The following is a 27,652-nucleotide window of genomic DNA, read 5'->3' as shown; positions in this document are numbered from 1 at the left end:
ATAGGAAATGTTCCACTACCTGTGTTCTCTCTTCCTTTGTGGTTAGAATAATCAGGTTTTCAGTATGTCTGCAAGTTTCTTACAATTCATGGTATATGAATGAATAGTTTGTTGAAAAATGGATTAATGATGAGTGATTTATTCATGTGTGTTTCTTTCCTGACAGGTTGAAATCTAGTGTTTATATGCAAGAGACGTTGAAATGACTAAAAAATTCCTCACTTGTTCTTACACTGAGAATTTTTGTATCCTTACTGGTTATAATAACAGGGTCTATCTGAAACTCACATAAAGCGAAGTTCAGAAAATTCGATTTTTGTAGCTTCTTCGCAGGTTTAAATTGTGTGGTAGTGATTTTGATCTCATTTTCGCAGCTTTATCTCGCCATTTTCATATATTCTCTTTTGAACTCTGGTTTTCCAAAATTTTTTTGTTGGAACATACGCATGCTTGACAATGTGACATCCCACCAGTCAGACATTGAAGCAATTCAGTGGCATGCTTGTAGATTTGCTACTATTAGCTTTGATTAGCACACATATGTTATGGATATGGTTCAGATACTGAAACAGGAATCCTTGGAGGGCAGATGACATTCTTTTTGAGTCAATGTTGAGAAAATTTAGGGAACTGGCATTTGAGGCATACTGCAGATGTGAATGTTGATCAGTGTGTATTGTAAAGGAAACATAATGAAAGTTTGTGTGTCTGATTCGTACACTAATATTTGCCTATAATATAATGCATCAAACTTTGTGTATCCTCCGTAACTGTCAGAGATAGACAGAGCTTTATTTTTCTGTTTACTGTTTTTTCATCTAGTATCTTTGGTTACTTCTGAAATCATCTGTTTGTGTATACTGAAACAGAAAACTATTAATAGGATTTAGTGATTGTAATATTCTAGAAGTCAGAGTTTAGATGTGTATCAATAAATTGTGAGTTTTGACATATCAATGGGAGGAGATCAATTACGTAAGGTTACTGTTGGGTAGTATACAGTCATGGATGGTGAACTTGTAAACATAGACAAATACTTTTTCCTGGTGCACTGTGGATTGTAAAGACAGTGGACGAAATGGAATTAAAATTTATGCATTCCAGATTAATTTTCCCCACAATAGCACGAAGGCAGCAACATGGAAATGATGCAGAGGCACGTTCACTAATGGAAGATTTTATGAAGCACAATGCCAACAACTGAGTTAATAGTCCAAGGTGTCGATCTACCTCTTATTGTGAACTGATGTAATGTGGGAAAATATCAGAGCAGTGACAGTAAAGGAACGCATTTGCTAATTTCAATATTGAACACATTCTCCAAAGTGAATACCATATGCAAAAACTACTATGCCTGTGCCCCATAGAAAATTATTATTACACCATGCATATACAACAGAATGAAGCCTAACAAACAAATGCTTAATTTCGGAAGAGAAAATGTGATGCAGGAACCAGTTATGCCAGATTCACTCTTTTTTTATATACCATATGCACTGTCCCTAGCATGATAATTTTTTTCCTTGACCAGACATCAATGCGCCTGAGGGTCCTTTACAGACACCACGAAGACAAGAGAAATTAGGGCTTGTATGGAGGCAACAGACAGTTGCCTTTCTCTCGCTCTGCTTGTAAGCGGGAAAGGGAAGGAAATGACTAACAGTGGTGGAACGTACCCACAACCATGCACCGTACAGTGTCTTGCATAGTAAGTCTTTGGATTTAGGTTTTTCAGTACTCTACCTTATATTCCCCAATATTAGTTATATCTTATTCCTGTGAGAAGTTTATAAATTTAACCATCCACTTTCTCTTAGGCGAAGTGGACAAAATTAATACCACAACATTTTATTTTACTGGATTGAATTTTATGCTTCATACAAGCAGTCCTTATCAAAGCTGTAGGTTGTGCCAAGAAGATAATTTATTTGGATCTGCTATGACAACTATGGTGAGGTAATACACGGATTTATCTGCATAAGTTCTAGAGTTTTTATGTGACTGACAAATCTATAAGTAATTCAGCATGTACCACTGAGGTAGCCATACTGTAACTATTCTAAGATCAATGTAGCAAGGGTGATCTATCACATACAAATAGTATCGCACTTCATACCTTTGGCACCTTTGAAAATTTTTGGTTCAAACTGACAAATATCAATGATTCACTGAAAAGATGAATCATGTACAATGTATTCATCTGCAATCCATGCATCATAAGTTACTGAAAGGAAGAATATTTTTCAAATGATCTGCACTCTCGTGGTTTAAACTTATACAAAATGTTTAACATCCAGAAGGGCCACTGAAAATATGGTTAAAAACATTGTTACAACTTCTGTTAAGATTCTATTCAGAACAATAATCAAATAACAGTTGCTAATCCACATCAAGTGGAATAGCACAACAGTAGTGTAAAATTATTAATTGCATTTATCTCAAGAAAACTCATAACCTGTGCCTGTCTCACAGTAATGCATTCCTTACATTAAGCAACTACACAAATACATTTTTACCACCCTACATGCAATAAATCAGAGATGCAAATGCTTACAGTATTCTCAGTTTTACACACCTCCAAATTTAGTTCAGGATCCTCCTTGATAAAATCATTTGGATGAGAGATTCCCAAGTTATCTTCAAGACACTGAAAGAAAGAAAAAACTCAGTTAAAAATGCTTATACCCTTCTGTACTTATGACATGGCTCTCAATACTACTTTTTTTATAAATATGATACAAGTTTTCAGAGATTTGTATCATGTATACACAAAAAATTTTAAAAAATATATTTTAATGAGCAGCTATTCTGCCAACATGCATCTCCCTAATTTCACACTGTGCCATACTGCACTAATTTTACACATAATCAGTCATTACATAGCGTACTTCACGGTGCTTACTGAGCCCTATCCTTCCTTTGGTAACCTGACAGTTTGCCCGTAGCAAGAAGAAGAGAGAGTGTGCTTACTCCCTGTGCATTAACATAGTAGGATTGGAAAGGCGGCGAGCCCGAGAACTACAATGAAATGAATACCCCTAGCTCCATACAGGCATTGATATAAGTCAATGGGGACAGCTGAAAATATGTGCCCTGATCACGACTTGAACCTAGGATCTCCTGCATACATGGCAGATGCTCTATCCATCTGTGCCACCAAGACACAGATGATAGTGTGACTGCAGGGACTTATCTCTGGCAAGCCTACCACGAGACACACATTCCCAACCTAATGTCCCACACTATATTCATAGTGCCCCTACCCACTATACTCATTACTTGGCTTTTTGCCTATTCCCGTAAGAGTTTGGGCACTGTTTGTGCATCCACATAGAAGACATGTCTGAAAGAACAGGTACCATCTTCATATACCCAAGAACTACGAGTATCACTGTCACCTGAGACTCAAGCTGATATGTAATTGGGTAGCATTTGTTGCTTCTGTTTGTTTACGGACTTGTGAGTGAATGGTTAACGGTTGAAGGCTGTGATTATAAAGAGGTGTTGAGAGTTATAGTTACTGATATTTATAGAAGAAAACGAACAAAACATGTCCACGTTTTTCGATCCAGTGAACCGATGTGGCTGAAGAGAAACTAAAGGTAAATATTTTGTAGTTCTCCAAAAATTTTCAAATTGGTTGACAGCAATTCCCCAGAAAGACGATCTGACTCCGAGTTGTTTTGTGTGCGAACAACAGACGTGTATCGTCAGTAAATAAGTTGAAATTGTAAGACAAGGGCGGTCTTTTAAAACCAGAGCAGCTCAGTGGTTCCTCGTGTATTTCCCAGTTTACTGAAATATCTGTCGAAAATATTACACAAAAGAAAATCGTCCATCAAGCACTCGCTAAAGGAAAGCTGTGGAAGGAAGACAGTGAACAAGCTGCAGTTTCAATGTCTGCCAGTGCTTCTTCTGCTAAAGGAAAATGTAGGGTGCAGATCAGTACTGAACGGAGTAGTAATCACATGAAAACAATGTTGATGTGCCAGGAACTGGAAATTGTCCGATTACGAGATAAATTAAGGACAGCAAATGCCAAAATCAATCTCTTCCAGAACCAAGTCTCAGATGAAAACCATAAGATGGCTCAGTCGAATGTTCTACATTGTACACTCAGTAAAAACAGAAAATCATATTTGCCACTATGTTAAAGAAATGCCAATTTAAAAACAGCAAGAGAATGTCTTATGTGATGTGACAATGAATTTACTGTGGATAGCATGCCCTTGAAAATTAAAAGCTCAAAAGATATAGACATGGTTTGAGGCACGCATTGTTGCCACAACCTTCTGAAACATCTCCAAAAGTAAATAATCTCAAGGGCGGAGGGGGGAGGGGGGAGGGGGGAGGGCGGAGGGCGGGGGGATGGGGAGGTGAAGTGTGAAGGTGTTTCGTCTCCTTTCCACATGTGTTAACACTTCATTAATAATGGTAATAAAAGTAACATATGGACAAACAACTACAACAAAGTACTTCCTTAATAAACTGAAAATAACTCCACTGTACAAATATGAGCTCAGTGAAGTTATTTTGTCTACTCACGCAAGAGAACTAGACAATAAATGCTGGGGAGGTATAGTCTGTGTAAATTGAGAAGCAAGCAGCACTCATGCTGATGGAATTTCCACTTCCCACAAGAAGGCTACAACTTCCATACAGGACGACAGAATCAATTTCACCTCTGACAGCATAGAACAGTCTGGAAAGATTTTCAGAGACTCTGTCTGTGTGTGTTTCTTGTGTTAATGTCATTAGTAACTGATATCAGCTTTTCATTAAGTCTTGACGCATTTTGTGGAAAATAAATGGCCCCCAGGCATGTCTGCAGACTGTGGTACTGCGCTCTTCATAGGCACACTGTGGACAGCTGTAATAACTTTGTGAGACAACCTTTGGTGGCATCTTGTGACGTAGTGGGGCAGATAGAATGTGGAATCACCACCTTTATCTTCAGTTTGCAGACCTGTGAAGGAAGGAAGAGCATGAACATAATCTGGATATCTATCTGTCCTTTGCTTCTACTCCCAATACCTCGCCATCATCCTGTTGTGCTCCCGGGACACGATTTATCCTGTAATATGGCTGTACTACACTTACATGTGGTACACAAATTTGTTTTTAAACCCTCCATTTAAAGATAATTAATTGCGTATAGTTATAGCAATATTGTTAATAATCTTGTTTTTCTATTCCCTGAAATGCGGAAGCTATTAGTCATAGATGCATATAGAACATTTTTATCAAATTTCATGCAGTTTGATTCTGTATGGGGAAACATTTTCAGTCAAAACTCAATTTTTCAGTTAATGAAAATAAATCGTAAAATGTGACCTTTAAACATCACTGCCCCATCCCAAGACACACACCCTGCCACTCAGGATTTTTAGCATATTTATCAGGTCACTCCATCTTGGCACTGTGCAAAAATTAGTGGCTACACGATTTTTTTCCACTAATGGAACTTCTTTGGGCTTCACAGGCAGTGCTATGAAAAGATAGAATTCAGTAGTCATTAGACAAATGAGCACAGCATGCCTTAGTGTATCACCATAATTTACAGAGTTCTGTACTGTTTTCACAATTTCTCGCTCTGTCAAGACACCTGTTCAGTCCATGTATTGCATCCTCTATACTTCTTAGAGTTTTCTGTAAACTATTGTCATTACTGACAATCTAAAGCTTACAGCCCTTGGATATGAGTGAGTCCATGATTTGAAGGTATTTGTTGTAACAGTATCACTAGTTTTATAGCGTTACACTCACATAATATTTATATTACCTTCTTTCATTTTTTCTTTTACAACTTTTATATGGGGCTGATCTGCAATTCCCATGAGAACTGACCATCTTTATTACAGAAAATAGTGATGCAGATGGTGGTTTCCATTCATTATACCAATCATGATAATGCATTCATGAGGTGCAAACAATTATGAAGAAAGTATTTGATTGATCTGCAACCACTGCCCAGTGACTGAAGTTTCTCACTTCCAGGAGATCACTTGAGATTTTTGTCAGAACTGAAAAAGTATTCCAATATTAAATATGTCTTATGACATTCCTAACACATCCCATTGTTCTTCCTCTCATTAATGAGTTGTTAAAAATTGTTTTCAAATAACCAAGTGTTTCTCCCTCTCACACATTAATTAAAGGTCTCACTGTGTTAAAAATAATGCGCCATTTGTTATAAAATAACTTTTGTTAATGGTGTTTTCATCCAAATGCAAGGAAAAATTAAATCAATTAAGAAATCATTCTGTTCAGAAAATGAAAGCCACACAACATTCCTGTGCGTATAAAACAAATCGGAATTTTCCTATCTCATAAGGTATCAAATACAGATTTAATTAATTATTTTATAAAAGCCAGGAATTCGAAATTGTTGCTTGCAAGTCATTTGTAATGCTGTTTATATTTTGTCACCCCATACCAGAAAAAGCTGCATGATTGGTCAGCCACATCTGGATAAGAATTCAAAGTTGTGCAGAGATTGTCAACTTGCTGGAAATGTTCAGAAAAATATTTGTGTTTGTGTGTGTGTGTGTGGGGGGGGGGGGTGAATTCGTAAGTGACCAAACTGCTGAGGTCATCGGTCTGTTCAGAAATTTAAAACTGCACTTATGTAGCACACTTTGATTCGCTGGTAAAATACTGGGTAAATGCAATCAGTACACAAAGGAGACTACTTATAAAACATTTATACAATCCATACTACAAGCCTGCTCAGGTGTGTGGCACCTGCACCACATATGATTATCACAGAATACTCAACATATACAAAGATGAGCAGCACAATGTTCACAAGTTTGTTTGACCCATGTGACAGTGTCATGCAACTGCTAAGAAACGAGACACACAGATGCTTGAATATATATGCCAACTATCCTATAAAGGCCTATTTACAGAGATTTAAGACCCAGCTGTAAGTGATGAATCTAGAAATATACTACATCCTATTACCTATCACTTCCCCAGGGAGTGTAAGGACAAGACTTGACTAATTACAGCATGCACAGAGTCATTTTGACAGCAATTATCCTGCACTCAATACGTGAATGGAATTGTAGAAGCCCTACTTACTGGTGTAGTAGGATGTATTGTCTGCCATATAACTCTCAGCAGATTCTGGAGAATGGATTTTTATGAGGACATTGATGTAGATGCCCTTCACTCTTTTTCCATTTTCCCTTCCATTCAACTATAATAATACAACATCACCAGCTGTGTTAGAATCTACACATCGAGTATACTGAAAGGATGTTTGTTTTACTTGCAATCAGTAGACTGCACTGCTCGCGCACCACCCCTGCAACACCTCTAGACTCAACCAATGCTAGTCCATGTCCTGTACCCATATCCCCTTCCTTGCTCTCACTTCAGCAACACACACACACACACACACACACACACACACACACACACACACACACACACACACACACACACACACAAAGTTCCCATTCGTTCAGAGTAGTGGCACGTGAAGAACTGCTTCGCCAGTAGTCAGTAACAGTTAGGAGATACAGATAAAAGTCTAATTCTACCCCTTGAGACTCCTTTTGTGTGTATGGATGGCCAGAGACTAATCTAGCAGTGCTGAGATTATCTAGGCAGATCCGTTAACAATTCCCTTTGTGTATACCCTGCTTCCTCTTATTTTATCATCATTTCTCCTGACGTAGTTTGGTGTCAAAACATACTTTGGCATTCAGAGGAAAAAAGTTGGTGACTGAAATTTTGAGGAAAGAATTCAATACAAAGACAAACGCCTTTCTTCGGTTTGCCACTTCATCTCATAATGTACACATTACACTTTCCCCCCATTTTGCATAGTACAAAACAAGCTTTCCTCCTTTGAACTTTCTCAGTCCCTTCCATAGTCCTATCTACAAAGGTTCCCATACTGTGCAGAAATACTCCAGGAGACAGCAGGCAAGCATGGTGTAGGTACTATACAAGATTTGTTGCACTTTCTAAGGGGAATGCCAACAAAACACTTCAGTTCAAATTCCCCACAACATTTTTTTATGTGAAGTTAGGGTTTTTGTAATTTTAGCCCCTGGGTGTTTTGTTGAATCTACAATCATTAAATCTGTATGATTTATCACGTAAACCGAAATTTAGTGGAATTCTACAGTTCTGGTGTGGGGTATCACTCACTCTCTATTGTTCAGTGTCAACTACCGCTTTCCACAAACTTCGTGCCAACAATCGGCACAGAGCTGTTAACTGACAATTGAATTTAAGTCAAGTGATTACAGACTCCTTGTCAGGCCTTTTTTATTCCAAATATGATGGTATACATCACTACCATTAATTTATATATTGAGGAAACAACATAGGATAGAAACAAAGCACTTCATGATCAAGGATTCATACAGAAATCAATAATTTTATTTATTAACAAGTATGAAGAATTGACATAACATTGGTTGGAAGAAATAGGTTTTCAGTGGAAATATAATGATAAAAATAATAAATGTGTATTTACAGTATTACCTAAAAATGAGACGTTTGTCAATATATGAGCTTTAATGGATTGGAAATGTCAATGTACATAAAAGGGAGAAAATAAAGCAATATTTTGATATGGGAATGAAGAATGTGCCAAGACAGCTATACAACCATACATACTGGGGGAACAGGAACCAATCAAAGTTAAGCATCTTTTTTTTGGAAAAAGTGTAGCAATGTAATGTAATTAGTGATAATGCCAATCAATAATGTTAGTTTAAGCAGTGAGGAAATAACACAAGATACAAGCAAATCATTTTCTGATCCACAAGGAGTGTTAGAGAAATCTATGATGGCATTTAATACAAAGTATGAAGCATGTTTATTATGTACATTTGAATCGACAGGTGTCGGTGGGCACTTCATGGTAAAAATAATGAACTGGTACTTACAGTATTATATAAATCGGAGAAGTCTGTCTACATTAACATCTTAATTCTGCAAACCACTTATGTGCATGGCAGAGGTAACGTCCCACTGGCATTTCCCCATTCTATCCGCATATGGAGTGCAGAAAGAATGACTGTTTAAATGTGTTCATGAAAGCTGTAATAAATCTAATTTTGACAAGACACATATGGGAGCTATACATATGGGACTTCAGCACCAAGTGGTTGTAATTAATGAGCAGCTACTTGCACACGTTCAATGTGGAATTTGATCATCATATCAAAGCAAAACTTGGTAGCTGCATTAATGGGGAATTGGTTTACACTGGAAAAAATCAGTTCCAACTTTGGACACCCCAGTGCAAAATTTGACACTGTACACTGCTTGTCTGACACTATGACATACATGCTGTCATTTGACAAGAAATAACATGAGTGAAGAGTGTGGCTATCAAGTGGGATTGTGGGCTGTTAGTGAAATCAAGTGAAACTGTGGGCTGTTAGTGAAACAGTTTTCTGTTAAGAGCAGGAATTACAGTGGCGCACTGATACAGTAAGGTCTGAGGAGAGGACCAATGTCATTAAATGGTTTAAAGGATATGATAATGAAATTATAAAACGTAAGTGAGCCTGGTGCAGCATCTGGAAGAGGGAGGCATCCTATCTGGATGGAATAGTTGATTGCTATAACTGACCATGTGGCACATGTCCCAGACAGGGCTAGCATTAGAGTTGTGTCATGAGAACTATTCATTCCACAATGTGGTGGGGAGTACCTGTACTGACACTTTTCTTGATCCCTGTATCATACAGGCATTTCTTTGTTCTTGCTTTGCTTTGATTGGGTCAGTTTGACTGGACCATCAGAGCACTCATTTGATGTGTTGCTGCAGGTAAGGTGAGTACATCATTTGTTTGCAAATTATATTTACAAGCCTCAAACATGAGCAATTTATTTTCAGTTATCTGCGTGGATGCAGTTTACTTCCTAATTTATTGCATGTCTGAATACTTACCAGGCATAGTCTAGTATCGTAATAACTGGGTAGTGAACAGTTTTTCCATCTTTGGTATGAATAGGGACTGACTGCTCTGTCCAGATTTGAGCCTAGTTGGTGACTCCTAGCAAACAGTTCCAGGTGGTGTTGGCTTTGGTCAAACAGCTTGAGGCTGTTCCCAATGGGCATCACTATGGAAGACCACCCCAGATAGCACGACAAACAAGTTCTGCGTGCTGTTTGTGGCTGACAAAATCCCTGAGCCAGATGAAAGCACTCTTTTCCAGAGCAAGCCACTCAGACCACAAGGTCTGGGCATTCACAGAGAGTGGGTTTACCGGTAGTTGGGAGTTCCAACATTAGGGGATATGGCTGCCGAGGATGGTAAGGAATCCACTGTGCACTGTGCACATATGAGGAGGAATTTTGGAAGGCATTATCCTAGATGGGGAATGGGTGCATCCAGATATCATGAAAAACAAAGGGTGCTGGCAAGTGCAGGTAGGGACTCATGTTGGAACTAAAAAGATGTGTTGCACTGGATTGGAAGAGATTCTCTAGGGTTTTGAGTGGCTAGCTGAAGTAGTAAAAGACCAAGTCTCGGTTGCAAGATGAAGGCAGAGATCGCCATCTGTAGCATCGTATACATAACTGACTGTGGTCCTTGGGTACAGAGACCAGTGGATGGCTTGAATCAGGGGTCCAGATGGTTCTGCATCCATGTAGGCTGAAGATTCCTTGACTTGCACCATAGGGTGGTGGGTTTCTGGGTTCTGCTTAATAGGTCAGAGGTCCACTATACACAGGAAGTGGCTACACAGGTAGTGGGACCTGTGTGAAGGGAACTGGGCAGTACTTTTAGGTTCCTGTGGAAGGAACATGTTCTTGCAAACTGCTAGTGAGAAAGTTCAGATAACCAGCATATGGAACAGACTGTAGAACGATATATTGCCACCAACATATATCTCAGAAGGTTTATATGGAGCCATACAGCCAGTCAATTCTCCATCATTCCAGTTGCAAGTGGGACAATGATCATTGGTGGCATAAGGTATCCTCCATCATGCACTATATGTTGACTGAAGAAATATATATCTAGTTGTAGATAAATGTGAAGACTTGGGGGCTGTACCAAATAGTGACTAAAAGCATCATATATTGGCTAGCAGGATTGAAGCTAGGTTGGCTTGTAACCCTCTCAAAACTAACTCAAGGGGTCTGCTCCTCAGATTACTCAAAAGGAAATCACTTTTGACATGAGTTGGCATCGACTTGCTCAGAGGTCACCACACATGGCGCAACCAGTTAGGTTTCTGTTAATAACTTGCCTAACAAGATGATTTTACGTAGTTGGCAAGAGGGGATATCTTCATTGCTTAAAGAGCAGCAACTTTATACTTCCAAAAGGAAAGAATATTAATGAACAATATTAGTTTTCCTACACCACTTATTTTGTTGAGTGGTACTTAAGATAAGTAAATAAATTAGTGAAACCAAAGTGAAGTAGAAATTAGAAAATAAATGAAAAACATGGTTTAGTTTAGAGAGTTACATACTGGCAAACAGCAGGCAGAGCAAAAGAGACAATGACCGTGACGTCAGCAAGTTCAGAAGCCATCGCCCTCCCCACATAAGCGGACGCTGTCGATTCAGCCGTCAGGGCATCGCCCGACCGGCTCACGTGTTTCTCAGTTGTCATATGTGAGCAAAGGCCCTCGCCTACATTCCAAGAGCCATTGACCGATGTTAAGAAGATTCTTCGAGAAGGTTTTCAACGTGACCGAAGAGGCAATGACCGTGAAGTCGTTCACCTCCAGTGAACTGAAGTGAATAAATACGTGAGACGCAGTGGACCCGACAAAGAGAGCAGCAGTAGTTTTTAGTCAGTTTCGGTGCTGAAGACCGTCATGCAAGAAGAGTCTACATCGTACACAGACACACCAAGTCCGCCGCTGCAATAGAATAGCAAGCAGCAGCCTCGGCGCCAGAAGACAGGAGTTAAAAGGAATTTGAGGTCTGATTTTTACGTACCCGGGTGACTCGTGAGGACGCGGAGACGGCCTCACATCAGCAGTCACCTGTGAGCTGGGATGAAGATCTGACAGCAAAAGACTGGCAAGCGGGAGTCCGTGACACTGGCCTTCCCCCGCCGCGCCGCTCCGCTGGCCGACGCACAACATACGCGGCCGCTTAGAGAAGAGAAACACTGGGACGCCACATCCAAGGTATCACCGTCTGATGCATGACTTCGCTCTCAATAATTAAACGGGCAACCTCGCGCTGCGCGTCTCTAGTCAACTGGGCGAGACGGCGACACAAGATACACACCGCCATGCGTAATCAGACGCCGCCGCTGCCGCCACAGCAGAAGGCTTCACAAACGACACAGCTGCCGCTCTCCAAGCCAGAACATCCAGTAAGCGAACGGTTGTACAAAACTTTCAATAAAAGTTATCTTTTGTAAAATTGCTGTTTCATTCTACCACATACCTGAGACAAGGAAGAACCCACCCTGCCTACATATTGTTAAGAGAGAAAAATTGATTTATTTAGCATTTTCACCCTGACATAATGCTTTAGAATCAAAGGCTCTTTGCAGTAATGCTAATCCTAACAATTGACTAGCATCAAAAGAGAAAACCCAGTTACATTTAGTGTCGGAACTATTACAATTTATATTTATGACAATGTTCCCCATAAACATACAATCTCCAGTGGCTCACTACTCCCATCAATGTGAATGTTTTTTCATGTCTGCCAGCCATGAAAAGATGGTGGTTGGTGCAGACTGGCCTGCGTGAACACACAGGTGTATCACTTGGCACACAACCTGCTGTGGCATGTGGTACACCCCTGTGGCCATTCTGTTTCCCCTCACTATTATCTTTCAACTATATGAATAAATAGTATAATAATTTTCTAAATCATGGCTGTTTTTATAACCAGATTCTGTTTCCTACTTTAATCAGATTTTCACGTAAGACTCCTTTATTCTGCAAATTGTAAGTTATAATCTTGTTATCAGTAGCACTGCAAAAATCTCATCTTATTCCACAACTATGACATTGGAAGTGAGTTACTTGCTCCAGTATTACATTATTTATTACAATTGTTGATCTGATAGATGATTTTCCCTTGACTACCTTAACACTTAATTTATTAATGGAGATTTTCATGTGACATTCAGAAGCCAACAACTCAAGATGATAGACATTTTTCTGAAGATTCTCTTCATTTTCTTGAATTATTATTGAATCATGTGGATATAAGCAGGAACATATGTCCAGAAATGAAGACGTTATGAATGAACTGCAAGTTGATTCAATGCACAAGAAATAGAAACAGATTGTGGGAACATGTAGATAGAATGCCTGAAAACAACTTCCCAAACTAATACTTCATTACAAACCACAAGGTACAAGAAAGAGGTAAAAGCAACAGAAGGGACTGCTAGAACATGTTGACCAGCAGAGGTGAAATCACCTAACACATGATGGGAGAAGAACGAAAGGAAGAATCATGTAATCCATTGTACACAATCAACACACTTTCTCTTTATAAAAATCTTCTTGACACTATTAATGTTCTGGGCACTGACGTGTATATACATCACATGACTAAGTAACTTTTCCCCGTCCATCCTCTGTACTGTTTTCATAGTTTTATGTTCATTCTTGTCACTACTAACAAACTACACCAGAGGACATGAATGAGTATATAAAATATTTACGTTATTTGCAGTACTGCTGTTTGTATTATTTGTAGTGTCACACTCTTGTGTTGTTAGGCCTCATTTTTCCTTTTCCCAAGTTAGATCTGAAAATGATCTGCTGGTCAGATCAAAACATCTCAATAATTTTGAAAATGGTGATCCAGGTGGTGTTTCCCATTCATTATACCGATGGAGGTAATTCTTTCCTGACACATGGTGGCAATTACAAAGTGTAACCAGGCCACGTACAGGCATTTCCACATGACTTGCCATGCCAGTTGTCAGTGACTGCAGTTCCTGACTTCCAGGAGATCATGTGGGTTTTTGTAACGACAAACTAACAAATTTTCAATATTGAACATTTATGATTACATTTTAAATGCACATCCATTTACTGTTCTTCCTGTGCTTAACATGTCGATAAAAATTCTTTTTGCATAGATTTTTGCCTATATTTTTTATGAATGGTCTAATTTATGAGCATATTAAAGGTTCCATTTGTTACAAAATAACAAATATTTTACATTAATCTTGATGGGACATAACGTTTTCATCCGATGCTCAGCTACTGAATATGAAATTTACCTCTAATTATTGATCCAGAATACTTTGCCTTCATTATGGTGTGGTTGATTGGTTTAAATATTGAAATAAACGTAAGCCTACAAACTGTTTAAGATGTAATTCACTCATTTTTCTGTCTGCCACTCTAGGAGTAAGCACATCATTTAGCCCACATGCAAGGAAAAATGGTAGTACTTAAAAACTCATTTTGTTCAGAACATTAAATCTGCACTTGTTGTAGGATAACACATTTTCTTATCCCAGAGCAACACAAGACTGTTCCCATTTAGTTCTCGTGTTTATATTATGCTGTGTTAAGGCAGAAAAACAACACCACCAGAGAAAAATCAGTGTGGCACAGTTTAATCATTCAATCATAATGCTAGGAATTTCTTTTTAATTTTATCGATTTTTGCAGCTTCAAACGTGATTGAACTCAATACACTCGAGGTATGTATCTAATACGCATTTAGTCACAATTTATCGCCTTTTATTCAATACACGATGCATTTCGGACCCTGTGGGTCTATCTTCAGGTGTATGTCGTCTTAATCCATGGTTTATTTGTCCTCTTGAAAGAGATTGAATGCATATTCCTGTCATGAAAAGTTTTGATGTTACGTTCCGGATTTTGTAGGCCACATACGGAAAAATGTGCAAAATAGTGGAAAAGATGAATAGTGCAAACTTACCAAGTAATCCACGAAAAGAGTTTTTAACGCTTTAGTAACAGCATAAGTTTTCTTCTCAATCGTTTTCAAGCATATAATTTCATTTAAGAGGCAGATCCGCAAACAATGTTTGTAAACACTTCGCAGATGTTTTTCTACATGGTGTGGACCAAGATGCATTTATCATAGTGGTATAGATATAATTATTAAACAATTGACATATGCAGGAAAAAATTGACATACGCAGCAAGTAACTTTAGAACAGATATTTAAAATTACAAAAGAAACTGTTGCTTGCGATATCTGGTTGTTCATTTAACACCAAATCAGGTTTCTTGATTTGTTGTTCTGACAGATCTAGGGTCTTACTATTGGCTTTATTATGTAATACTACCAAATTGTTTTCTAGATTGTTGATGACATGGTTCGTTTCCAACATATTTGTGCAATGACTGATTCTTCACATTGGTTGAGCCTGAAAGCGTTTAGATCTTCTTTGAAATCGGGTTTTAATGTTCCTGCTTGTTTTCCTTACATAGTAGACAGAACAACTAGGGCGTGATACCTTGTACATTCTACTGTTTGCATATTTCATTTTATGTTATGGATGAGTAAGTTTCCTAATTTATTATTAGTTGAAAATGAAACTTACATTTGTTTCTTTGAAAAGGTTAGCAATTTTTTGTGAGATGGAAAACAGGTATGGGATACCAGCGAATATTTTCTCTTCTTTCATAGTGTTGACATTCATTGTCTTGGTTTTTGTATTTGTCTGTCTAAATTGTCGATAGTTTTGGGTGTGTAGCCATTGCTGATGGCAATGCTCTTTATTGTAACTATCTCATTCCTAATTGTGTTTCCTTCTAGGGCAGGGTAGTGTACTCTGTATAGCATGGATCTAAATGTGGTGCGTTTCTGTGTGGTGGGATGAAATGATGAGTTGTCCAGTGTTACATCTGTGTGTGTGTGTGTGTGTGTGTGTGTGTGTGTGTGTGTGTGTGTGTGTGTGTGTTCTGTGTATGCTAAACTTATGTTTTTGTTTATGGTTGGTGATTTTAAGAATCAGGAAATTTATGCATTTGTTGTCCTCATGTTCTATTGTGAATTTCACGTTTATGTGGAAAGAACTGAATACTGCTAGTAGTTCCTCAACCTCATTTTTTGTTCCATGAAATAGAAGCAAGGTATCATCAACTTATCTCCAGTAATATCTTACTTTACTTTCGAATCTATTGTTTCCATTAAAGAACTTACTTTCCAGATGATTGAGAATTATGTCTGCAAGAGCACTTGATAGGCTGCTATCCATGGCAAGACCCTAATCCTGCTGGTGAACTTTCAAATTGAATGTTCAGTAATTGGAAGACAATATTAACTGCAATGTGTCCTTTACTCCTGATATTTCTACAATTGACAATTTTTTATGTGTTATTAAGTTTTCAAAAATTGTCTATTGTTTCTTCAGTTGGTACTTTTGGAAATAGGTTAGTTACATCTAAAGAGGCAAAATTTTAGTTGCTAATCCCTTTGCGTTCTTAAATAACTATGTTTTATCAAAGGTATAGTACCGTTTCAGAATTTTGTTCAGTAATTGGGAGACTCTTAATCAGGTGTATTCCCAGAATTAACAATAGGCCTCAATGGAACTTAGGGTTAATGGGTCTTAGGTTGAGCTATCAGTCTTGGAGCTGTGAGATTCATTAAAAGGCATGTTTTTGATTCTTTTTCTGTGAAGAGGAAATTGCATTTATCAATCATTTTTCTGATTTTGTTTTGGAATTTGAGTCAGATCTTGCTTGAGCTCTGTTATGTTATTTTCAAAAACGAAACTTTGTGTTTTAGTGAGTTATTCACCTTTGTTCAGAATTACTACAGAATTGCTTTGGTCAGCTTTAAGAAACGTGGCATTGGTGTTATTGAGTTTCATGTTTATGCTGTTTAATAACTTTCTCTCCAGTTAAAGTGTTTTGGGGGTTTCATTATGGTTAGTTATGCTTTCCTGAATAACTTTATTTATGTTGTGTGCTAGGACAGTCTGTTCAGTGTTATTAAGATCAGCTAAATCAGCTGCTTTTTAGTGTGTATAATGAGGTGCTTTAGGTTATTAGTACTTAATCTGGGTTCTGCGTTGTGCTTTAGCCCTCCCTCGAGTAGATGTTCTTTTTCACTGAAGATGATACCAGTTTGGTTAAAGACTCTTTCATAAAAGTGTTTTGTTCGATGGTTGGTTGTCCTGCTGCAGATGCAGTTTTAGCTGCATGGCTTCTAATTTCTTTTGGCACATGTGTGCATTTCCGTTTGCATTTTGTTTACAATATTTTCCACATACTCATCAGCAGCTTTTAAGTTCTAATGGGTGTTGTGTATTAGCTAATTGTAAATACATGTTATACCAGCACTCAGCAATACCTTCTTTCCTCATATCCTGAGATTGTACTGGTGACTTCATCCACATTATCTCACATTTCTTTCTGGCAATAGGATGCATCAGGCTTGTTTTTGGTCTTCAGTTTGACATAATTGGCACGAAAATCACACGCTAGACATTCGTCGGTGAACTTAACCCTAGCACTGGTTTGTGTTTCCCGTATGAGTATACTGCTTTTAGTGCCTGGCTGGGTAAATTCAATTTAATTTTATCCATATTCAGCAGCTTCAAACGTGACTGCACTCAACACACTCGAGATATGAATTAAAAAACGCTTTCAGTCACAATTTATCATGTTTTATACAGTATATTATGCATATCAACCCTGTGGGTCCATCATCTGGTGTAATTCATCTTAATACATGATTTACTTGTTCTCTTGAATGAGATGAAATGCATATTCCTGTCACAAAAAGGTTTGCTGTTAGGATACGAATTTTGTAAGCCAGACGTGGAAAATATGTGCGAAATAGTGGAAAAGACAGATGTAACAGTTTCATTCTTAACTAGTATTAAAGTAGGAAACTTACTCATCCATAACATAAAATCAAATACGCAAACATACAAAAACAGATGAGTGTACAAAGTATCATGAGCCAGCTGTCCTGCCTACTATGCATGGAAAACAAGCAGAAACTTCAAAACCCGTTTTCAAGAAGATGTAAATTCTTTCAGGCTCAGCCACTTTGAAATAATCAGTCATTGCACAACCCATGTTGGAAAAGAAACATGCCAACAACAACATAGAAAACAATTTGGTAGTACTGCATAATGTAGCCAATGGCAAGACCCTAAATCTGTTCGAACAACTGGAGATACACCTCCACAAAAATCAAGAAACCAGAGTTGATGTTAAATGAACAAAAGTACTTCGCAAGCCACAGTTACTTTTGTAATTTTGAAGATCTATTCTAAAGTTATCTCCTGCACATGTCAATTGTTTAATAATTATATCTTTAGCACTGTGAAAATTTACCTTTGATCTCACCATGTACAGAACATCTGTGAAGTGTTCACAAACATGTGTTTGTGGAGGTGCCTCTTCAATGAACTGGTATGCTTGAAAACGATAGAACAGAAAACAAATGCTGTTACCAAAGAGTTAAAAACGCTTTTCTTGGATTATTTGGATAAGTCTACACTATTCATCTTTTCCACTATTTCACACATTTTTCCAGGTGTGGCTTACGAAATTCGGAACCTAACATCAATCCTTTTCATTACAGGAATATGCAGTTAATCTCATTCAAGACGACAAATAAAGCATACCACATTTGAAGCTGCAAAATATGGTTAAAATTAACTTTACCAGCCAGGCACTGAAAGCAGTATACTCATACAGTAATTACATAATAAAGTTCGTGAAAGCCAGTGCTAGTATTAAGTTCATCAAAGAATGTCTAGCGTGTGACTTTCGTCCTAATTATGTCAAAGCGAAGATCAAACAAGTCTGCTGCAGCCCAGATTGCCAAGAGGAAATGTGAGATAATGTAGTCTCACATAAAATCTCAGTACAAAAAGAAAGAAGATATTGTTACATGCTGTTGCAACAGGTATTTACAATTAGCTAATACATTACATCATTAGAACTAAGAGCTGCTGAGGAAAATGAGAACTGAAATCACACACAGGCACCAAAAGAAATTAGAAGCCATCTAGCTAAAACTGAATCAGCAGCAGGAGACCGAAAATTCCAACAAAACAGTTTCATAAAGAGTCGTGAACCAAACTGGTATCACCTTTATGAAAAAGATCAAGGTCTACTTAAGGAAGGGCTAAAGCACAACGTAGAACCCAGATTAAGTACTAATAACCTAAAACATCTCATCATATACACTAAAAAACCAACTGATTTAGCTGATCTTAACAAAACTGAACAGACTGTCCTAGCACACAACAAAGTTATTCAGGAAAGCATAACTAACCATAACGAAATCCACAAAACAGTTTATCAGGAGAGAAAGCTATTAAACAGCATAAACACGAAACCATATAACAACAATGCCATGATTCTGAAAACTGACACAAGTAATTCTGTAGTAATTATGAACAAAGATGTATACATCACTAAAACACTAAGTTTCATTTTTGAAAATAACATAACAGAGCTCAAGCAAGATCTGACTCTAAAATTCCAAAACAAAATCAGAAAAATGATTGATAAATGCAATTTCCTCTTCACAGAAAAAGAATCAAAAACATGCCTTTTAATGAATCTCACAGCTCCAAGACTGATAGCTCAACCTAAGACCCATAAACCCTAAGTTACATTGAGGCCTGTTGTTAATTCTGGGAATACACCTACTTAAGACTCTCCCAATTACTGAACAAAATTCTGAAACAGTAGTATACCTTTGATAAAACATAGTTATTTAAGAACACAAAGGGATTAGCAACTAAAATTTTGCCTCTTTTGATGTAACTAACCTATTTACGAAAGTACCAACTGAAGAAACAATAGACAATTTTTGAAAACTTAATAACACATAAAAAATTGTCAATTGTAGAAATATCAGAAGTCAAGGACACATTGCAGTTAATATTGTCTTCCAATTACTGAACATTCAATTTGAAAGTTCACCAACAGGATTAGGGTCTTGCCATGGACAGTAGCCTATCAAGTGCTCTTGCAGACATAATTCTCAATCATCTGGAAAGTAAGTTCTTTAATGGAAACAATAGATTCGAAAGTAAAGTAAGATATTACTGGAGACAAGTTGATGATACCTTGCTTCTATTTCATGGAACAAAAAATGACGTTGAGGAACTACTAGCAGTATTCAATTCTTTCCACATAAACGTGAAATTCACAATAGAACATGAGGACAACAAATGCATAAATTTCCTGTATCTTAAAATCACCAACCATAAACAAATACATAAGTTCAGCATACACAGAAAACACACATACACAGATGTAACACTAGACAACTCATCATGTCATCCCACCGCACAGAAACATGCTGCATTTAGATCCATGCTACACTGAGTACACTCTCTTGATCTAAAAGGGAACATTCTCAATAATGAGATAGTTACAATAAAGAGCATTGCCATAAGCAATGACTACACAGCCAAAACAATTAACAATTCAGACAGACAAACATACAAAAGCAAGACAATGAACGTCAACACTATGAAAGAAGAGAAAATATTCACCAGTATTCCATACCTGGGCCCAATCTCACAAGAAATAGCTAACCTTTTTTTTTTAAAGTTTCATTCTCAACTAATAATAAATTACTTAACTTGCACATCCATAACATTAATTCAAATATACAAACATACGACAACAGTAGAGTGCATGGAGTATCATGCCCTAGTTGTCCTGCCAACTATGTACGGAAAACAAGCACAAACTTCAAAACCTGTTTTCAAGTACATGTAAATGCTTTCAGGCTTAACCAATTTGAAGAATCAGTCATTGCACAAATATGTTGGAAACGAACCATGTCATAAACAATCTAGAAAACAATTTGATAGTATTACATAATGAAGCCCATAGTAAGACCCTAGATCTGCCAGAACTGGAGATACACCCTCACAAAATAAAAATAAAAATAAAAAAAACCAGAATCAATGTTAAATGAAAAGCTTTCGCAAGCCACAGCTATTTCTATAATTTTAATTATCTGTTCTGAAGTTATTTCCTGTATGTGTCAATTGTTTAATAATTAAATCTTTAGCACTATGAAAAATCCATCTTTAACCAAACCATGTACAAAAACGTATGTGAAGTGTTAACAAACAGGTGTTTGTTAAGGTGTCTCTTGAATGGAATTATTTGCTTGAAAACGATGGAGGAAACAACTTATGCCGTTACTAAAACGTTAAAAACGCTTCTCTTGGATTATTTGATAAGCGTACACTGTTCATCTTTACCACTATTTCGCACATATTTTCAACATCTGATTTACGAATTTGGAACCTAACATCAAACCTTTTTGTGACAGGATTATGCATTTCTCCTCATTCAATAGAACAAATAAAGCATGGTGGTGGTGGTTGTTGGGGTGTTTAAGGGGGACTAAACAGCGAAGGTCTTCAGTCTCCCATGCCAAAAACGGGCAAGACATAAATTCACGAAGCAGGTAAAACCCCAAGGGGAAGGAGACTCCCCCCAGGCCCTAAAAGAACACAAATGCGTCAACGAACACTACAGACACGAAGAGTACAGTTGAACACCAGACAAAAAGAAATAGAAGAAAAGAAAATGGCCGGAGACCGGTTGACTGACCAAGAGAACAAAAAAAGGGAAAGAGTCAACCATCTGACGACACACCGAAACAGCAACAAATATTGAGAGACGCGAGGACAAAAGATACAGAAAGGGAAAGGTGCAGGACCTCCCTAAACGGAACCATAAAAAAGATTACCACAGATAAAATTTAAAACGTCATCAGCCATGAAGGCATCGTCACATAAAACCAAAGGTAAAGTGCCCGGGAGATTAAAAAGACTGCCGGAGGGTGCGCAGTCGGGGACACTCCAACAAAATGTGGGCGACCGTCAGCCGGGACCCACACCGACACAGGAGGGGATCCTCCTGACGCAAAAGATGGCCGTGCGTCAGGTAGGTATGGCCGATGTGGAGCCGAAACAGGATGACAGAGTCCCTGCGAGAAGCCCGCAGGGAGGAGCGCCACACATCGGTCGTCTCCTTGACAGCCCACAGTTTATTCGGGGATGTCATGCCACGCCACTCAGCAGTCCACATCCCAAGCATCTTATGGCGCAACACCAGCTGCTGATCGCGAGCCGTGAGGCCGATCTCCAAAGCTGGGGCGTCGATCGCCCCTTTGGCCAGCCTGTCAACACGTTCATTCCCCGGGATGCCAACGTGACCTGGCGTCCAAACAAAGACCACCGAACGACCAGAACAGGTAATGGCGGAAACAGTCTCCTGAATAGAGGACACCAGAGCAGAAGAGGTATAGCAGCGGTCGATGGCCTGGAGGCTGCTCAGGGAGTCACTGCAGATGACGATGGACGTACCTGAGCAGAAACGCATATGCTCAAGAGCGTGCAATATGGCCACCAGCTCTGCAGTAAAAATACTGCAGCCAGCTGGCAAGGAGCGCTGGTCAACATGGGCAGTGTGAGCAAAAGCGTAGGCAGTGCGACCATCAACCAGGGAACCATCAGTGTAGACAGTCTCACAGCCCGAAAAGGAGGCGAGGAGCGCAAGAAAACGGCAACGGAGGGCCACAGGCGGAACAGAGTCCTTGGGTCCCTGTGCCAAGTCCAGACGGACGGACGGCAGGGGCAAACACCAGGGAGGCGTAGGTGCACGGATCCGGAAGGGAGGCAGAAGAGGGAATGACCCCAGTTTCGACAGCAGGGACCGGACGCGGACAGCTATGGAAAGCCCAGACCTAGGTCGCCTTTCGGGCAGATGGAGGACCATGGCAGGGAAAAGCAGGCGATGGCCCAGCGAGCAATGCACGTGGACAGCATAGTCGGCGACCAGTCGATAGCGGCGAATCCGCAGCGGGGGAACCCCGGCCTCCACCTGTAGACTATCCACGGGGCTCGTACGAAAAGCGCCAGTTGCAAGCCGAACCCCACAGTGGTGTATAGGGTCTTACAACGTCAACACTGAGGGTGATGCAGACTCGTAGGCCAGGCTCCCATAATCAAGCCTGGACTGCACAAGGGCCCTGTATAATCGCAACAGCGTGCAGCGATCCGCACCCCAAGATGTGTGGCTCAGGCAGCAGAGGGCGTTGAGATGCCGCCAGCACTTTTGCTTCAGCTGAGTAATATGTGGAACCCATGTGAGCCGGGCATCAAAGACGAGTCCTAAGAAGTGGCACGTGTCCACCACTTCAAGCAGGTGGCCGTCGAGATAAGGTTCAGGATGAGGGTGGACCGTCCGACGCCTGCAGAAGTGCATAACTCGAGTCTTGGCTGCAGAGAACTGAAAACCATGAGTCAGAGCTCATGATGCTGCCTTGCAAATGGCTACTTGCAGCCTGCGTTCGGCGACTCCCGTAGTCGTGGAGCTAAATGAGATGCAGAAGTCGTCGGCATACAAAGAAGGAGACACCGACGACCCCTATGGCTGCAGCCAGACCATTAATGGCCACGAGAAAAAGGGAGACGCTCAACACCGAGCCCTGCAGGACCCCATTTTCCTGTGTATGAGAGGAACTAGAGGTGGCACCAACTTGCACCCGGAAAGAGCGGTGCAATAAAAAGGTTTGAAGAAAACCCGGGAGCCAACCACAAAGACCCCACTCATGCAATGTAGCAAGGATGTGATGCTTCCATGTGGTGTCATACGCCTTCCGCAGATCAAAAAATAGAGCAACGAGATGCTGACGTCGGGCAAAGGCCGCACGGATAGCAGATTCCAGCCGCACCAAATTGTCTGCTGCAGACCGGCCCCGACGGAAGCCACCCTGCGATGGAGCGAGGAGACCGCGCGACTCAAGGACCCAACACAAACGTCGCCCCACCATACGTTCGAGCAATTTGCACAAAACGTTGGTGAGGGTAATGGGACGATAGCTGTCCACCGCCATTGGGTCCGCACCGGGCTTCAAGATGGGGACAATAACACCCTCTCGCCGTTGCGACGGGAACACGCCCTCGCTGCAAATGCGGTTAAAGATGGTGAGGATGTGTCTCTGGCAGTCCCTGGAGAGATGCTTCAGCATCTGTGCGGGGATGCAGTCTGGTCCTGGTGCCGTATCAGGGCAATCGGCGAGGGCAGCGAGGAATTCCCTCTCGCTGAAAGGAGCATTGTATTTTTCAGAACGACGCGTGTGGAATGATAACGGCGTCTGCTCCTTTAGAGAGCGAAAGGCGGGGGGATAAGTTGCTCTTAGCAAAGTGCGCAGCAAGGTGTTCAGCAATGGCGGCAGCGTCCGTGCAGAACGCGCCGTCCAAGGAGATCCCAGGGACACCCATAGGGACCTGGTATCCATAAATCCGCCGGATCCGGGACCACACGAGCGAGGGGGAGACACGGGAGCCCAAGGATGAGACATACCTCTCCCAGCACTCCTGCTTACGCCGTGCAATAAGACGACGGGCCAAGGCACGGAGCCGCTTAAAGGCGATGAGGGTCTCTAGAGACGGGTGCCGCCTATGACGCTGGAGGGCCTGCCTACGGTCGCGAATAGCCTCAGCAATCTCCGGCGACCACCAGGGTACAGCCTTACTCTGAGGGAGTCGAGAAGAGTGGGGGATGGCAGCCTTGGCCGCCGAAATGATTGACATGGTTAAGACACGGACCACCTCGTCAATGTCACCTTGTGGGGGAGATGCGATGGTTGCAGCGGAAGTAAAAGCCGGCCAGTCAGCCCGGTGGAGAGCCCAGCGGGGCAGGCGCCCAGAAGAATGACACTGGGGAAGAGACAAATAGATGGGAAAATGGTCACTACCACAAAGGTCAGGATGTACTCTCCAGTGGAGGGATAGGACAAGTCCGGGGCTGCAAAGAGAGAGATCGATGGCCGAGAATGAGCCATGGGCCACACTGAAATGCGTGGGAGCACCGGTGTTCAAGAGGCTAAGGTCGAGCTGAGCCAACAAATGCTCCACAGCACGACCGCGGTCATTGGAGACTGTCCCACCCCATAGAGGGTTGTGGGCATTGAAATCGCCCAGCAACAAGAAAGGTGGCGGCTATTGGGCAATCAGTGCAGCCAGGACAGGCAGCGCGACATCACCATCCGGTGGAAGATAAAGACTGCAGACGGTAATAGCCTGCAGCGTCCACACCCTAACAGCAACAGCCTCTAAAGCTGTTTGTAGAGGGACAGACTCGCTGTGAAGAGAGTTAAGGACATAGATGCAGACGCCACGAGACACCCTGTCATAAGCCGCTCGTTTCTTATAATAACCCCGATAGCCACGGGGGTCCGCATTGCTGGAAACCAAGTTTCCTGCAGAGCAATGCAAAGGAAAGGATGAAGGCTGATAAGTTGGCGGAGCTCAGCTAGATGGTGGAAGAAACCGCTGCAGTTCCACTGGATGATGGTATTGGCCATGGATGGGAAAGGCGTGAAGGGACTGGGGAGGCAGATTACGCCTCCTGGGCCCCTGCTGCTACTGAGTCACCACCTGTACAACAGCCATCCATTGCGTCCGAGGGACTGGCGAGATCCAGGTCCTCAGCGGACGCCAGAATCACCTCATCTTCGGATGCAGAGTGAGAAGGTTGCTGTGGGACAGGTGCCACCGCAGTGTCAGGATGCTTGGGAGCCTTTTTCTTGGACTGCTTTGCGCACTGTGCCTTAGGTGGTTCTGGCTGGGAGGGCCTCACTGGGTCAGTCTCAGGGACTGAAGACTACCGTGACGCCCTACGACCAGCGACTGGTGGTTGTTTGAGATACTTGCGGGTGTCCGCTTTGGCACTGGGCAAAGCCTGGGATGGAAGGGCCCCAAGGGACCCCTTCTGGGCGAGAGGAGCCGAAGAAGGCTCACGCTTCTCCGGCTGGGAAGGGGGAACAGATGTCCCCGGTGGTTGGGGTGGTGTTGCTCCTGAAGTAGATGGAGCAGGAGCAAAAGGTTGTGAAGTGCCCCCCACAAGCAAGGGGGCTGGTGGAGGCTGACCGATCTTAGAGCCGATTCGTGATGATGGGAGAACTGCCGTTGCAGCAGCGGCGTAGGTTGACATCATTGCCACAGGATGGAGCCGCTCGTATTTCCGTCTAGCCTCGGGGTTGGTCAGGCGGTCCAGGGTTTTATATTCCATTATCTTCCTTTCTTTCTGGTATATCCTACAGTCCGGCGAGCAGGGGGAATGGTGTTCTCCGCAGTTAACACAGATAGGAGGCGGGGCACATGGAGTATCGGGATGCGAAGGACGTCCACAATCCCGACACGTGATGCTGGAAGTACAGCGAGATGACATGTGCCCGAACTTCCAGCATTTAAAACATCGCATCAGAGGAGGGATATATGGCTTCACATCACAATGGTAAACCATCACCTTAACCGTTTCGGGTAAGACATCACCCTCAAAGGCCAAGATGAAGGCACCGGTGGCTACCTGATTATCCCTCAGACCCCGATGGACGCGCCGGACAAAGTGAACACCTAGTCGTTCCAGGTTGGCGCGTAGTTCATCGTCGGACTGCAGAAGAAGACCCCTGTGGAATATAATACCCTGGACTATGTTTAAACTTTTATAGGGAGTGATGGTGACGGAAACATCACCCAACTTGTCACAAGTGAGCAACCTCCGTGACTGGGCAGAGGATGCTGTTTTGATGAGAACCGACCCAGAGCGCATTTTGGATAAGCCCTCCACCTCCCCGAACTTGTCCTCTAAATGCTCCACAAAAAACTGAAGCTTAGTTTGCATAAAAGATTCACCATCAACTCGCGTACAGACAAGGTACCGGTGTGAATAATCTCCACTGCTGTCTTTAGCCATGCGTTCCTCCCATGGAGTGGCCAGGGAGGGAAATGATCTTGGATTATATTGCTTGCCGTTGAGGTTAGACCTTGATCACTTAGAGACTGCTGGTGGAGGCCCACCAGCGAGAGATGATGTACCACGCTTCATTGCGGGTCATCCGCCCTGATGCCACCCACTCCGACCAGGGGCTCTCCCCATGGGCACCACCCAGCCACAGCAAAGACCACCTGGCAGGATGGCCTTTGCTGGGAGTCCCGATGCCCCAGAGGGATAGGCATCTACTCCTCGGCATACGTGGGGAGGTAGCAGCTCAGGCATCAGCGGTGCGATCCCTGTGTAGTCAGGGGGCTACCACCAAGAGGGTACATGACGACCCCAACACAACGGACTGGCTACCATGCTCGACGTCAGGTGTCGAATATCCATATGTGTCAGGAGGGTAAAGATGGATGTTCATAATGGAGGGCATGTATGCTGCCCGGAACACACAGCAGCTGATGTGGCTGGAAGCACGGTGTACGGCCAACTCCATGACAATAATGGGTGTGCCAGATCTTAGGGCAAGATGGATATATAATACACCACGTAAGGCGTCCTTCCCCAAATGGTACGCACTAACAGAAAATTTTGAAAGGTAGTGGTCAAACCTCTTAGGGGACCATCACATTAAGGCCGAAACGTTTGAGACTCCTTTTAGTCTGCTCTTACGACAGGCAGGAATACCGCGGGCCTATTCTTACCGCCGAACCCGCAGGGGGAAAATAAAGCATGTATTAAGACGAAATACACCTGAAGATGGACCACAGGATCCGAAATGCAGCGTGTACTGAATAAAACACGAGTGTAGGAATTTCTGATTTCTTTGTTGCTCGAGGGTTCTTATGTACTACAAATAGAACAGAGTTTAGATTTTGTCAATCTATACAAGGAAAGTGCTGTGCAAGTAGTCACATCTTCATCAGATTTCGTAGTGCTAAGATCGGCAACTTGCAGT

General features: G+C 41.5%; 1 protein-coding gene across 4 annotated transcripts in view; it reads right to left on the bottom strand.

Moving 5' to 3' along the window:
* The window catches only part of LOC126213035 (uncharacterized), a 99,572-nt gene that overhangs the window by 8,505 nt on the left and 63,415 nt on the right, over positions 1-27,652 (bottom strand). For 3 of the 4 annotated variants that reach the window (XM_049940606.1, XM_049940605.1, XM_049940607.1), the window contains one exon: positions 2,576-2,647. In XM_049940606.1, coding sequence (XP_049796563.1) covers positions 2,576-2,647 — 72 coding nt within the window. Of the gene's footprint in view, positions 1-2,575; positions 2,648-14,622; positions 14,780-27,652 lie in introns of those variants that run through there. The other variant, XR_007541036.1, reaches the window with a different exon arrangement.

The sequence above is a fragment of the Schistocerca nitens genome, chromosome 11 (assembly GCF_023898315.1).
Source record: "Schistocerca nitens isolate TAMUIC-IGC-003100 chromosome 11, iqSchNite1.1, whole genome shotgun sequence".
Lineage (NCBI taxonomy): Eukaryota > Metazoa > Arthropoda > Insecta > Orthoptera > Acrididae > Schistocerca > Schistocerca nitens.
Note: the sequence above shows the minus strand (reverse complement) of the source record. Positions and strands in the feature narration are given on the sequence as shown.